This window comes from Aspergillus karnatakaensis (genome assembly GCF_047715665.1).
Source record: "Aspergillus karnatakaensis strain CBS 102800 unplaced genomic scaffold BJY04scaffold_24, whole genome shotgun sequence".
NCBI classification, from domain to species: Eukaryota; Fungi; Ascomycota; class Eurotiomycetes; order Eurotiales; family Aspergillaceae; genus Aspergillus; species Aspergillus karnatakaensis.
The window spans coordinates 58,026-72,246 of NW_027395736.1; the positions used below are offsets into that span (position 1 = coordinate 58,026).

Consider the following 14,221-nt stretch of genomic DNA (forward strand, 5'->3'; position numbering starts at 1 on the left):
TCGGGGATGGAACGAGTGGTTGAATGCTGCTATGGCCTACGAGATACATTGGTAGATGGTATGATATGTAGTATTCTTACTTGACAAGCTGCAGGGTCCTGGTGAGAGGAGTCCACGGGTGTGATATCAAGTATGGCGTGTCGAGATGTCACGGAATACATATGCAATACCTACGTAGAATGTCAAAGCTTCTCAATGATCTACCAATATACTCCGCAATTGTGGATATATCGCATGTGAGATGTCCAAACCCAGATTCAATTATATCATCGGAACCTTTCTCCAGCGCCCTCCTTTTACCATCCAAGCCAATCCGAACCGTACACCAAACCCGAAAGTTGTCCCTTTTTTACCTCCATTCAATCCAGATAGTACAGTACAATCGAACAACAGTAGCCAAGCCATCATCCCCTAGACTCCATCCCGTCATCAGCCCTATACGAGACCGAGACTTCTGTCGTCAGATTGATCTTGTTCCCGTCCTCCTTCACGGTCGGTAGGATCGACTGCTGGCTGCTATTATCCCGAACCGGCAGCTCCGTATCAACCTGCGTAGCGTAGATCGAAGTATCGAATTTGATTTTGCGCTTGTCAAAGGTCCCCCGCGGGGTCGGGAGCATGTTGTAGCTTTCTTGTTGCGCGGTCGAGGTCGGGAAGACTTTCGTGAGGAGGGGCTTGAGGGTTGGGATTGAGGCGGCGATGATGGTGAGGCCGTCTTCGACACCGGCCCAGTTGAGGAGAGGGACAATTTCCCCTGCATTTTGTTAGTTTTTGTTCAGTTGTGTTGGATGGGAGGCGCGTACAGGTGAAATCGGCTTTTGCGGAGAGTTTAACGAGGTAGGTGGTTTTGACGATTGCTGCGGCACCGGCACTGGAGTTTTGAATGTCAGTAAGTGATTCACCTGAAGGTTGAAGGTTGTCAGAGACGACGTACAAAATTCCCAAGCTCATGGCAAAGGCTACACCAATCTTTTCTTTCTTCCTCATCTGAAGATTCCACACAATGGTCCACGGTAGCAGCGCTAGGAGAAAATCTTGCGCCCCGGAGTACGCTATAAAGTCAGCTTACTCGTGCATCAGGATATAGAGAAACTTACCTCCCACAAAAAGCGAGTAGTTGGTAAAAACATGCGTTGGCCAGCACTCAGATACAATGCTCTTGTCCCAGTTTGTCCGAGGATCTTTGCACTGCACAAAGACAAAGATCGCCGCTAGCGTGTTGACAATGTTCATTGTTATGATGATGAACCACAACAGGCAAGTCATCCATCGCGCAACGACGATCCGAAGTAGAGTCACAGCGAACGAAGTCTTTCCCCATGCGCATGCCATGATGGCTAGTGTCTGACTTATGCTGCTGAACCGTGCGACGTCGATAAGATGCTGCGGGTTCATAGCAACATATTGTATATGCCTGCCCAGTCCGACATCTGCGGCAGCATGGCAGACGGCGGCATACCCAAGAAGAGAGCCCTAGGCGAGAATCTTGTCAGTTTCATAGGGCTACTCGCCCTCGAACCAAACTTACAACAGCGAGCACAACAATCAAGTCATCCCATCCAAAGACACGCTTGAGATGAAGCCGTACGTAGAGGCGCAAAGCCACAAAGATTGCAGGCACCCCAGACATCAACCACATAACAGCCTTCACCGTCGCCACCTGGCTCTCCGCCAGAAACTCAGCAGATGGTTGTTCTGTGGCCATTGTTGATGGTTGTGATCGTCCCCTTGCCGACGAAGCGCGCGAGTAATGAGTTATGAAGACATGCCTTATATACTATAAGGGTGAAGATAGCGAGGGCAAAGAGAGGAGGCAAAATGGATAGATTCTAATTCAGAGGATAGATCATTGCTCTAACGGTCGTGATGGACCTGGTATCGGCGCCATGAACCGGCCCCTGTGCGTCAGGCACTTGGCTTCGTTTCTTTTTCTTTTCTTTTTTCTCATTTTGTTACTCATCTTGCTCGCCAAAAGTACTGATGTTGGAGCAAGTTCGGAAATAACGAGTGAAGAAACAAGCCAAAGGGGCTAGGCTCCGGGGGCCGGTGGCCCTAACAGTGGGCGCTAAATTAGCTGGCCGCTGTCAAATCGACCGTGCGCGTGGGACTCGAACCCACTACTTTCCACATTCCGTAGGAGACTTGGGCCTCGTACTTTGTGTCACAAAGATCTCTCACAGGCGGGGCCAATGGAAAGTCTATTATTTCGAACGGTCTGGCTGGTGATGGCAGTGGCCACCCCCTCTCAAACGGAGGTTCTGCTGGCGAGACCCGGAAGAGCAAGCTCTGTTTTAATACAGGTCAATCCCTGGTCGAAATGAGGCTGTCGGCATTTGGCTGTGAGAAATTTGCTGGCACTGAAAACAAGCCGCTAATAATATCATTCTGCCTGACAAGCATCCTCCGTTTCTCGAATCACAGCATGGCTGAAGTACCTTTCTCCAGCTTGTGGGTGCAAATCCCTGCTGGGCTGGCCGTGCTTCTGCTGACCAAGCTCCTTTGGGACGCCTGGCTGTCACCACTGAGGGTTTTCGATGGCCCCTTGCCTGCTAAGTTTACCAATATATGGAGGGCCTGGCAGGCCTATGATGGTTATATCGATCGTAAATACGTTCAATTGCACAGGCAGTATGGATCTGTGGTGCGGGTTGGGCCCAATGCTCTAAGTATCTCAGACCCCAGCATGATCCGAGTGATCTATTCCACTAGGAACCCATGGAAAAAGGTACCTGATTCCGCTCCAGAATGTGATGTATAGACGCATGCACATTGCAAAGATTAAAACAAACGGCTAACGTTCGGCCCACCTTTGCTGCAGAGTGATTCGTACCGTCCTAACGACGTCCTGCTGAATGGTCAACGAGTATCCAACCTCTTCAACACGCAAGACGAAGACTGGCACAACCAGAACATCCTCCCGATCCGTAACCTGTGGCGAATGACCAAGGTCTTGGAATATGAGCCTCTGATCGACGAGACACTTAGGAAATTTGTGGATAAAGTTGGTGACAAGTTTGCTGGCGGAAAAGTCTGCCCTGCTGATGAATGGATTGGTTACTGTAAGTAACTCCCCCCACCAATCGGTGGCCAATGGCTGAAGATAGATCAAGTCGCCTGGGATGTGACGGCCAACATCAGTTTCGGACGGCATTATGGGTTCATCGACCAAGAGAAGGACGTGGATAGTCTGATCACGGACTCGACTAAGGGTCTGGAGTACTTCGCTCCTGTAAGACTTTCTCTCACCAGCTATTCCCCTTCACGTTGAGCGATTCTAAGGCATCCTCGTTAGGTTTCTCAAATCCCATGGGTCGATCACCTCCTCGACAAGAACCCACTCGTCCGCATCGGCCCCAAACCAACCCTCACCGGCGTCCTCTATGCATTTAAAGTAGTCGCCGAATACCAGGCTGAACTGAAAGAAAACAAAGTCAAGGCAGGCACTGTGGACCACACTTTAGATAAGTATGTCCAGCTCAAGGAGACATACCCGGACATGGTCAATGACGTCCAAATCGTCAACTGGCTAATGCTAAGCATCCTCGCTGGAGGTGACACCACCTCTGCCACAATGCGCGCAGCCGTGTACTACCTCGCCAAGAACATGGATGCATACCGCAAGCTCGTTTCGGAGCTCACGGCTGCTTCACTCACTTTCCCAGCTCAATGGAAGGATATCCGCGAACTGCCTTATCTGGATGCAGTCATCCGCGAAAGTATGCGTCTGAACCCCGGTATTGCCATGGTCTTCGAGCGTGTTGCGCCTGAAGGCGGTTACACATTGCCTGATGGCCGGTATATCCCGGCAGGAACCAAGGTGGGCATCAGCCCGGCTGTCACGAATAGGGACTACGCCGTTTTCAGCGAGGATGCAGATGTCTTCCGTCCTGACCGCTGGCTAAAGCGAGATGGCGAGGGCGATGAGGAATATCAGGAGCGCCACAGACGCATGAACGATACTTGCGACTTTGTGTTTGGGGGTGGTGGCCGTATCTGCATGGGTCGATACCTCGCCATGCTGGAGATCAAGAAGCTGATTGCCACTTTGTATAGCACATTTGATGTAAGTGCATCTCTTATTGTCTCGTTGACTCGGCTAACGTTTGCTATGCAGCTGCATCTGGTTAACCCGAAGCATGAATGGTCATATCGCAATGCCTGGTTTGTGTATCAGAATGATATGCCTATGACTGTCACTCGTCGGGAGTGAGCATATCCATAACAGTTGGAAATGGTCATACAAAGCGCTGGATGGGGTGGTAGATGAAGGAAGATTTGGATCTTGACAGACATAATCTCGGTCATGTGACTTGTGCAACGATAGTCAAACACATACTTCATTATTTTCATATACCTCAACTGTAGTATCTTACGAATGATGGACGCTGGCATGGAGATTAAACATAACGTAGGCCATTGTAACAGTAAAAGTCAATATCTGCATGCCAATAACCCAACTGTGAAGCTGTAATCTTCATATGCAGCTATATATGTATTCGCTGTGCTCTAGGAAACCGGCCCCGCGATTTTCTGAGATTACATTAATTAGCATCGCTTATAACGCATCCATTCCCCGCTGCAAAGACGATTCCAGATCGTTTGTAGGGCCGCCAGCGGCGCGTGCTTCTTGAGGCCGAGGTTCTTCTTGTCGCCACACTCCTTGCTGATGTTCTGGAATGGGGACATTGGTTTGCTGGGCGATTTGCTGCTGCTGAGCCAGAGACTGCCCATGCGCTGGCTGGCGTACTTGCTGGCGGAAGCGAACGACTTCCTCATAGATCATTTGGCGCATCTGGCCCACATCGTCGACAACCTCAAAGTGGAAGTCGAAGGTGGTGGGAGCGCTGGGCTCATCGGTTGCATCGTGCCAGATTGCTAGGTAAGGGTGCTCCAAGGCCTCTTCGACCGAGATACGCGACGACGGGTCAAAGGCGAGCATGCGGTCGAGCAGATCGAGAGCATCAGGGTTGGCGTTCGGGAATAGGCGCTGGAAGGGAATCTTAGGCATGAATGGCAAGTTGCGCACGTACTCCTGGGCACGGGGCGAGCCGATGCGGTTCAGAGTTTCCTCATTCGGTGTGCCCAAGTAGTGCAGAATCTGGTTCAGTTGATCGACGTAGTCGCGACCCTTGAAGAAAGGACGTCCACCCAGCAATTCAGCCAAAATACAGCCCACCGACCACACATCGACTATGGCAAAGTTAGTTCGGTAAAGGTACTACCGGGCTTGAGCAACATACTAGCTTTTGTGTAGCTTTGGAAGCTTAACATGATTTCCGGAGCACGGTACCACCTTGTCGCAACGTATTCAGTCATGTACCCCGCATTCTCCTCGGGGTCAATTGAGAAACCACGAGCCAGACCGAAATCACAGATCTTGAGCTCACAGTCGGCATTGACAAGCAAGTTGCCAGGTTTCAGATCTCTGTGGAGGACGTTGGCCGAGTGGATATACTTAAGACCACATAGAATCTGGTAGATGAAGGACTGGTAGTGGGCATCGGTCAAAGGCTGTCCGGACCGGATGATTGCAGCCAGATCACACTCCATGAGCTCTGAAATAGGTGCGCTGATGTCAGTCCTGGAGATCGTCAACGGTATAGAACATGTCCCACTCACCCTCGTACAGGTATGTCTCATTGAAGTTATCCGGTCGGGGAATATCCATATCAAAGAGGCAGGTAATCTGAATTGTGTCAGTCTCATCGCTGGCGCGTAGCGTTCGGATCTAGCATACATTGCGGTGGCCGCGAAAATGCTGAAGCAGCTTGATCTCTCTCAAGGCGCGCTTCGCCAGGATCTTCTTGCTGAAGACATTGGTAACCTTTTTGATGGCAACGCCTTCGCCGGTTTGATTATTCGTTGCAGCACTATAGGGCAAACAACAGTCGTCAGCCTGTGCTCGGTAGATATCGTCCTTCGCCTCAAGATTGCTTTATTGTGTATCGTAAAATCCAACCCCACCATAGCAATTCCAACAAAGCCGAAAACACGCGATCAAGCAGCAAGATGGTAGCAATGCACATACCAGACAATACCGTAAGCGCCCTGGCCTAGTTCCTTGGTCACAGTGTAGCGATCGTCCACGATGAAGTCTTGGTTGAAAACCTTGAAGACTTTCCGTCCTTGCACTTGTAAATCAGACATGGCGGCGTAAGAATCGAAGCGATCGACACGGCTGCGGGGGAAGTTATTCAAGGTCGACGCGGTGAGCGAGAGGGCTGAGGAGTGAGGAGTGAGACGGCGACGAGGGGTTGGGATGGAGTGGAATGGGACAATGAAAGAGACAAAGATTACGTCTCCCCAAGGATAAGACAAGAAAGAAATGGCAGTAAATTGTTAGCGCCTAAAGGAAGAGCTGAAGGTCGACTGCGGCTGCAGGTGCAACTGCGGGATGGGAAGACAATGGACGGCCTTGATGCCCCGCACTGTCACCGAGTTGCGTGCTGTTATAGACTACCGTTAGTTACTCCGCTGCCCTGGTCGCGAGGATATCTTACGATAATAAAGGGGTTGGATAGATAGATACAGAAAGAGCAGGCGGAAAATTGGGTGAAAGAGAGACTGAGACAAAATGTCCAGGTCAGGGGAAGAAGAGAGCTGAGCAGGGTCTCTTGCGTCGATTGATTGGACTGCAGAGGGGAAGCGCTAAAAAGTGATGGAACTGCAGGCTGTGGACAAAGGGGTCAGGTTGGTTCTCTGCTGCTGAGTCGTTGATTTGGAGAAATCATTGCGCAAGCTCAAGGCCTGTTTGAATGTACAACTATCCGAGCACTGAGTGCCACAGTGACCTACCTGTCCTTACAATTATCGCAATGGTGGTGACCCATCCCATGCTCGAGATGAAATGTTGCCTGAGGCACATAGCGGGGCATCTGTCCAGATACATACCCTCCATACTTTGATACTCTCCAAGCATCGACAAAGAACAACTTCCAAGATTGAATAAATGCTGATTAAAATCACTCCATAGTATAATGCAACGATAACCCAGAGCTGTCCTAGCCATAACTCATCAATCATACGCTATATGCCCATATCGCCGAGAGAGTATATCCAAAATATAACAAAATCAGATCTAACCAAACGAAAAAAAAAAAAGAAAAAACACTCATAAATCAATAATAATATCCCCTCCACCAAACAGCCATACAAGAGGCAACAACCAAGTCAAGCATCTTGATGCCCTCATCCTCGATAATTAGCTTACCCAGTTTGGCGCTGTCACCTCGCATACCCCCACCGGCTTTTTCACGCGCAAGAGAAAGATCCAGACGGTCGTCGCTTGGTGGACGGCGAGGGAGCGCCGGGGGAGGATCGTTGCCCCCACCACTACTTGAACTGCTGTTGGAGGGTCTGCGATTTAATTTCTGGTTGATGAGGTTGGCAATGGCGGCGCGCTTAGAAGGTTGTGTTGACGGGTCATAGTAATATGGAGCAGTGGGATCAGAGCTCGCGGAGGGATCTTTGAGAAGTGTGGCTTGACTGAGAATGAAGGGTGAGGCGTGAGATGAGGAATGGTGGTGGTGAAAATGGCCAGACTGGAAGGGCGTATTGAACCGAATCTCGGCGACTGTCACAGCGGGGTTCTCCTGCGCGGAGTGCGCAGGGCTGGGATATCCGGGGCAGGGAATCATATGCTTGCATTTGAGGCTCCGGCCGTTGACGCTGGTTGAGAATGTACAAGTGCCGTTCCAGGGCGAGGTGAACGTGTAATAACCGCTTTTTAGTTTAGATGATGGGTGGTGAGCATTGCCAGGGCTATGGATGCTCTCCATCGACGGACGCCCAGCAGATATATCTAAGGAACTGCGCGGGTCTTCTGCGTTGTGAGGTCTAGAAACAAGGAGCTTGCGATGGAAGCGTCGGGGCTGTGATGGGTCGCGAGGAGCCGATGGTTCGTGTGGCGTAGATGAATTGGGATGGGCAGCAGCACTCAGTCTTTGGGCGAGCTGATTGCGAGCTTCAGCCGATAAGTTTACTCCAAGAGATTCCAAGGAAAGCTGCTCTTTTTGCCCCGCGAAGCGGCTATATCCCGGTGTCGATATATCAATATCAATGCCATTGCTATCGAGTTGGTGGGTTGACATGGTGGCGACATTCCACTGGCTCCCGTGAGTCGGATCGCGCCGGATCAAAGTTATATGAAAGCCTGGCTGACGCCGCGGAGGGGCACCATCCCGAGATCTCCGAGTAGGCGACTGGTTAGGGCTTCTTGTAGAGTGTGCAGGAGGGGAATAAGGCGGCGGTAGATCATGCGACGAGGAAGGCCGCATCGGAGGCCGAGGGGCATCAAAACTGTGGCGCACCGGGGAATTAGCTTCATGCCTGTCCCTTCCGCGCTGCGCATGATTAGAAATATAAGCTGGGAGAGCACTCCAACGATTATTCCTCCTGGATGGTGCATCGCTGTCAAACTGCGCTTCATGTCGTGAGGCACCAGACACTGGCCGCGGGGGCATGGGCGGGCGAATGTCCCCGGTACTAGTCAACCGGGCCATTGCTGTAGAATCCGACGTCTGGGAAAATGTCGGACGCGGAGGTAGAATAGGAGGCATCGGATCCGCTACATAAGGCGGCAGTCTATTTTCAGACTCTTCTTGCGACAAATCCGAGGCAACGGGGCGCCTCGGCAGAGGAGGAGCAGCATCGAGATCAGCCGCAACCTGCATTCCACCGACAGGCTTGCGTTTGACATTGTTCAGCCGCGCGACTTCAGGTCCCGGTATAGGCATATCCGGATCATCAATCAATCCTTCCCTGCGTAGCTCTTCGCGCTCTTGCTCGTATTCCTGAAGGAGGATGTCATCGTCAGGTGTCGCGACATGGAGGTAGTAGAGAGAGGCATTGATCGCTTCGGCGGAGACGCTGGACTTAGTCGGAGGTTTAAGAGGAGTGAGAAAGACATCTGCGACAAGATGATGTTAGCAAAAGCCTTGACCCAAGTTGAAAACGTCGCACACGACAAGGTCCAATAAAGCGGGGCATTGACGAGCCAGACATTGCGACAAACGCACCTTTACTCCCCGGAACTCTAACGATATACAGTACCAACGGATCAAGCTTCTTCTGCGCCGGATTTCGCGGGTAGTTCGGAGGATTCGAGGCAATGGATGTAATAGAAGAGAGCGAGCGAGCCTCGACGGGTTGATGAAATAGTGGCGCGGGGAAGGAGGCGGAATCCCCGTCCGTCGCGTCGACCTTGGCCATTGACCAAGACTCAAGAGGAAACAACAGATATTGTGATCATCCAAGAAAATAATAATATGAGGGTATCGACAAGATAAATAAGCACTCAGCCGCAGACGTCGGCGAGAGCGTGGAGGAGCCGGATAGCTGTGGGGAGCCTGCCAAGAAAGAGCCCATCAGGCATCGCCATAATCCGTCTATGAAGGGGCTTCTTGAAAGGGAATTAGGTCAGACGAAGGCCCTAGAATGATCGGCCTCCAGAGAGGGTCGTCTCCGAGAGTGGTACATTTTAAGGAAATGAAGCGTGGCTGAGGTGGCTGTGGTCGTATAAAAACCGACACAAACGTAAGAAATAGCGCTGCCTAAGATGGCAAATTATTATGGCGCCCACGTACTCCTGCTTATCCCTTACAACTATTGGTGCCAACCGCCATAAACACAACGTAGACTCTTCAAATTTGGTATCTCGAGAGTAAAAAAATAGCTACAAGGTGAGTCCGTGTATGTGTGGTGCCCAAGCTTAAGCCGTCCATATAAGAATAAAGATAACAATAAAGAACGCCAAGCAGGGAGCTCTCTATGCCAATGCACACAAAACTAAATAAAGAATTAGACAACAGTCTCGGACCGCTCGTTCTCAGCGATAACTGGAACAGGGAGGCCTCGCTCAGGGCTCTGCAAGACCAGCTGCTCATGGCGTCGTGCTCGGAGGAAGTCGCTGATAGCCCGAATTAAGATAAACCAACCAACAATCATCAAAACATAAGAAATCCACTCGCTCGTGGTTATTGTCGAGGAACCTCCTCCACCATCGCCCCCTGAGCTCGCACTCTCGGCCACCTTGCTCGGGTCGAAACTGTGGGCGTTGGGATCTGGCGGCGTCATATGGTCATCTGAACTTCCACCGTCGGACCCCCTTGACTCGCTGCCTCCTTTCATGTAAAACCCATATTGCACTAATGTGAGGCCAAGACCAGCCCGGCTTCCGTTCTTCGCGGCATGTGTAGTGTGAAGTAAATATGTGAGAAGGAAACCAACTAACTGGAACGACATGGAGATCATGGCATTCCAAACGAACGAAAATATCGAGCCGACCGGCAGCCCATCCACGTAGACCTCATCTGACGAGATACCTGGTGCCACAATAGTGGTTTCCCAGTACGGTGGCGTCGCATCAGCGGCAGCTTCTTCATAAGACTATTGTGATGTGGTCAGTGACGGACAGACTATGCGATAGCCAACAAAGAACATACCGGAGGCAAATCCTCACTCTTCTCGCCCCTTTCCGGCTTAGCCGCCAAATTTGCAAAAACTCCATCATTCGACGATGGTGTCGCACGATTCGATGAACCACCACCGAAGAAAGGCAACAATGTTGTCCGCCGTTGAAGCCCCATCGTAGGCTGGGAATTGGGCGCCGATTGTGATGCACGATCCCCACCAGATGATGAAGACGCTCCTACAACTTCCGGTGGTATTGATGTGCTGCTAGGAGTGTCTGTCGGTGACCACGAGTCCGGCTGCGCTCGCATTAGCCGCTGTCGATCATCCAGCTCTTCACCGGCCTCGGAGCCGCTGTCATCAAACGCATCGGCGAGGGTCTGATCTGTGCTGTTTTGGTGTGAGGGGTCATCACGGAGGAGACGTCGTGAAGAGGGCGAGTCCGAACGTGACCGGAATGAAGGGGGCGGAGACGATGGTGTAGGCTGCAGGGCGATCGACGGAGGGGCTTCATCATCGCCGTCGTCGTCGTGGGCGTTAACCTGAGAGAGAGCGTTTAGTAATAATCCTTGAGGAATATAAATCAGTTCCCTCGCAGGAGGTCGAGTACCCCGACCCCGACTCCGCTCGAAGGAGGCGACTTACCCGTTGATAGCGCTGCGAGCTCATGACGAGCTGAGCGAGCGGAAGCGCCGGGTGAGAGGCTATCAAGGATGAGGTGGCTGATTCAAAACGGGTTTCGTAGAAGCAGTGCAAGCGAAAGAGCGAGAGGGGGCAATATAGGCGAGTTGAACGATGGGAAGGAGAAAAGGGAGGATGGAAGACGGGGAATCGAAGTGAATGGATGGCTGACCAACTGACATGCCTGAGGGCTGAACAATCGACATTGGATGGATGCCTGGGGCCATCGGCAGTCCCCTTGAGGCGTCGGCCTACCGATCGTACCAGTTGATTGGCTGTGACTGAGTAGGCGGTAAGCCCACTTGGCTCTCCGCGGCTCCCGTGACCTTATTTTTGCCGCATCCAAGGGAACCTCGAACAGCCTGAACAGGTCTCTTGACGCTATACGGAAGAGTAATCTACAATTCTACCCACGCCGAGAAGTCATCGAGAATTTATGCCGAAGAGCCATCTATACGTTTACCGCCATAGCCGCAGTCTCTAGCTGCGTCGCCCATCACCATGGCCCGGCCATCAGTACGCCTCTACAACAACCCCCATACCTACAGCTTCAACTAACTCCCGTTTATAGCCAACCCAAACCCGCCTTGCAAACCTCTTAAAACACTGGCCTGTCGATCCCATCCGACCTCCATCCGTTTCCGTTCAAACATACCTCCAATCGCGCCTCTCCCAGTCTCCCTCCTCTTCATCCACACCCCAATCCAAAGCCGCAACTACAGTTAAAAGCACAAGCACAAGCACAAACCCAAACACAATCTCACCAGCCTCTTTAAACGCCCTCTCGTCCCTTTTGGAAGATCGATACGCGCGCCGATACCCTCTCTCGCCGAAGCTAAGGAAGCCAGCGAGTAATCCCGATCACTACGACGATTTGATCCGGGAATTTGAGGAGGCGCCGAGTCGCGATTGGATGGGAAGGATCTGGAAGCGGTTGAGCGGGGTGTTGAGACTCCAATAGGACAGAGGCTTTTGAAAAGGGTAGATGGGGGTAATTCCATGTATATGATTATGTATAGTATCCGTTCTTGTGGTGTATGAGTACCTTGACTTCATCGGAGTGATAAGGCTGGAAAAGGGCAACACTGGCGAATTTGCGCGTTAAGAAAAGTATCTTAGATGGTATGCTGTTTGTTGTGTTTTCGCATTTGTACCATGAATATATCCCTCCATGCTAAATGCCCTTTTGACTATGTAATTTCTGATATATACAACCAGCCTCAAGAGTAGACCAACGCTCAAACCAAATACGCCACAGGTATGATGCAAAAAAAGCAAAACGAATGTAGGACTAACCATTACAGCATAGGCTTAACATCATCAGCAACCTTAAATGGCGCCTCAGTCTTCGCCCGTACTTCATCCACAGTAACGCCATCCGCTAGTTCGATAAGCGTCAAGCCATTTGTAAAGTCGACATCAAAGACACAAAGCTCAGTGATAATACGACTGACGCAGGTTCGACCGGTCAGAGGGAACTCGCATTGCTTGACGATCTTAGGGTTTCCCTTTTTATCTGTGTGCTCCATGGTCACGACGACCTTTGTGGCGGCCGGGTTGGATACAAGGTCCATGGCGCCGCCGAAACCCTTGATCTTGCCGGGAAGCATCCCTGGGTTTGTTAGCATTGTGGAAAATATGAGAGAAAGAAAATGGAATAAGCATACAGTTCGCTAGGTCTCCCTTCGCGCTGACCTGCATGGCACCGAGGATAGTCAGGTCAATCCGACCAGATCGAATCATGCCAAAGGACTCGTCGCTGCCAAAGACGGAGGCACCAGGAGCCAGTGTCACAGTTTCCTTGCCAGCATTGATGAGGTCTGCATCTTCCTGGCCCTTCTTAGGGTAAGGGCCTAGCCCCAGAATACCGTTCTCAGACTGCAGCTGCACCTCGACAGAGGGATCAACAAAGTTAGGTGCGAGCATGGGCATGCCGATACCCAAGTTAGCGTACATCCCATTCTTGAACTCTTTGGCTGCGCGGCGGACGATTCGCTCGCGCTTAGCGGCGGTGTCGCCCTTTCCAAGCGCAGCCGTGGCGTCTTCACCTTCTTCTTTAGCGAAGGTAAATTTCTCAATGTTCTTTGGCGCAGTGCTTTGGATAACACGCTTGACGTAAATGCCAGGAAGGTGAATAGCGGCGGGGTCGATCTCACCGACCTCAACGATGTTCTCGGCTTCGACGATGGTCGTTTTCGCGTTGCGGCCCATGGCCCCATTGAAGTTGGCAGCGGCGTAGCGGAACTGGCAGTTACCGAGCTTGTCGGCCTTCCAGGCTTTGACGAAGGCGTAATCTCCCTTGATAGACTCTTCCATCACGTAGCTTTTTCCGTCAAAGACCTTGACATCGCGCGGTTGACCGTAGAGTGCTACAGAACCATCTGAGTTATGTCTCAGCGGCAGCTCACCAGTCTGAACGACAGTACCAAAAGCGGCGGGTGTGTAGAATGCTGGAATGCCTGCACCACCGGCGCGACACCGTTCAGCCAATGTGCCTTGTGGCGTCAACTCAAGTTCGATCTCGCCACCGAGGTACATGCGCTCAAAGGTCTTGTTCTCTCCAACATAACTGGCAATCATCTTCTTGATCTGTTTTGATTGGAGGAGCAGACCAAGACCAGCTCCATCAACACCGGCGTTGTTGCTGACTGCCGTCAACCCAGTGATAGAGGGATTGTTCTTCACAGCATTAATCAGGGTGTCCGGCACTCCTGAAAGACCGAATCCACCGGCGAGCAAGGTTGAGTTGGACTTCAGATCTTTGATAGCAAGATCGGCGGAGGAAACCACTTTGTTGATCTCGGACCGACGGACGCTGTTAGAGAAGGACCGTGCTAGCAAAACCTGATGCTGCAAGACCGTGGGCTATCAATAACCATAATTCTCACTGTACAAGCTCTGAGGATCATACCTTGCTCTGGTCGAGAGAAGCGCGCTTCGCAAAGCGCAAACAGATCGCCACGGGAGAGGGCATATTGTAGAGAATGGAAAACCAGGATTTATCGATACCTTGACAGGTTCAGTATGTTCTAGTCAAGGCCTACGCGGCTAAAGACTGCTGGCAGGGTCGTAACGAACGAAACGCAAACCAAGCAGAACAGCAGCAGCTTATGTACGCGCAGGACGGCTG

General features: G+C 51.5%; 7 protein-coding genes across 7 annotated transcripts; 2 read left to right on the plus strand and 5 right to left on the minus strand.

The window, feature by feature from the left end:
- Positions 1–404: 404 nt before the first annotated feature.
- On the minus strand, positions 405–1,705 carry BJY04DRAFT_227804 (uncharacterized protein; the record flags this gene model as incomplete). Its single annotated transcript, XM_073718711.1, has 5 exons — positions 405–754; positions 804–871; positions 935–1,052; positions 1,098–1,473; positions 1,529–1,705. The coding sequence occupies 5 exons, from the start codon at positions 1,703–1,705 to the stop codon at positions 405–407; spliced, it is 1,089 nt and encodes a 362-aa protein (XP_073571186.1).
- Positions 1,706–2,422: 717 nt separating this feature from the next.
- Positions 2,423–4,210, plus strand: BJY04DRAFT_218195 (cytochrome P450; the record flags this gene model as incomplete). Its single annotated transcript, XM_073716262.1, has 5 exons — positions 2,423–2,725; positions 2,819–3,059; positions 3,111–3,229; positions 3,293–4,063; positions 4,115–4,210. The coding sequence occupies 5 exons, from the start codon at positions 2,423–2,425 to the stop codon at positions 4,208–4,210; spliced, it is 1,530 nt and encodes a 509-aa protein (XP_073571187.1).
- A 345-nt stretch (positions 4,211–4,555) lies between these two features.
- Positions 4,556–6,147, minus strand: mpkA (mitogen-activated serine/threonine-protein kinase SLT2; the record flags this gene model as incomplete). Its single annotated transcript, XM_073713862.1, has 5 exons — positions 4,556–5,190; positions 5,241–5,555; positions 5,620–5,686; positions 5,738–5,870; positions 6,029–6,147. The coding sequence occupies 5 exons, from the start codon at positions 6,145–6,147 to the stop codon at positions 4,556–4,558; spliced, it is 1,269 nt and encodes a 422-aa protein (XP_073571188.1).
- A 512-nt stretch (positions 6,148–6,659) lies between these two features.
- BJY04DRAFT_57558 (uncharacterized protein) lies at positions 6,660–9,504 on the minus strand. The gene is made up of 2 exons (XM_073720665.1): positions 9,018–9,504; positions 6,660–8,908 (listed from the first exon to the last, which is right to left on the minus strand). Exons 1-2 carry the CDS (start codon positions 9,208–9,210, stop codon positions 7,119–7,121), a joined length of 1,983 nt encoding a protein of 660 aa, XP_073571189.1. The 5' UTR covers positions 9,211–9,504; the 3' UTR covers positions 6,660–7,118.
- On the minus strand, positions 9,505–11,446 carry BJY04DRAFT_57566 (metal homeostatis BSD2 family protein). Its single transcript, XM_073720666.1, has 3 exons — positions 11,056–11,446; positions 10,443–10,952; positions 9,505–10,386 (listed from the first exon to the last, which is right to left on the minus strand). The coding sequence occupies exons 1-3, from the start codon at positions 11,077–11,079 to the stop codon at positions 9,799–9,801; spliced, it is 1,122 nt and encodes a 373-aa protein (XP_073571190.1). The 5' UTR covers positions 11,080–11,446; the 3' UTR covers positions 9,505–9,798.
- A 146-nt stretch (positions 11,447–11,592) lies between these two features.
- Positions 11,593–12,052, plus strand: BJY04DRAFT_218198 (ubiquinol-cytochrome c reductase complex assembly factor 2; the record flags this gene model as incomplete). The annotated part of the gene is made up of 2 exons (XM_073716263.1): positions 11,593–11,607; positions 11,663–12,052. 2 exons carry the CDS (start codon positions 11,593–11,595, stop codon positions 12,050–12,052), a joined length of 405 nt encoding a protein of 134 aa, XP_073571191.1.
- A 164-nt stretch (positions 12,053–12,216) lies between these two features.
- Positions 12,217–14,220, minus strand: BJY04DRAFT_188781 (3-oxoacid CoA-transferase). The gene is made up of 3 exons (XM_073711276.1): positions 14,003–14,220; positions 12,759–13,941; positions 12,217–12,703 (listed from the first exon to the last, which is right to left on the minus strand). The coding sequence occupies exons 1-3, from the start codon at positions 14,063–14,065 to the stop codon at positions 12,390–12,392; spliced, it is 1,560 nt and encodes a 519-aa protein (XP_073571192.1). The 5' UTR covers positions 14,066–14,220; the 3' UTR covers positions 12,217–12,389.
- Position 14,221: the final 1 nt, after the last annotated feature.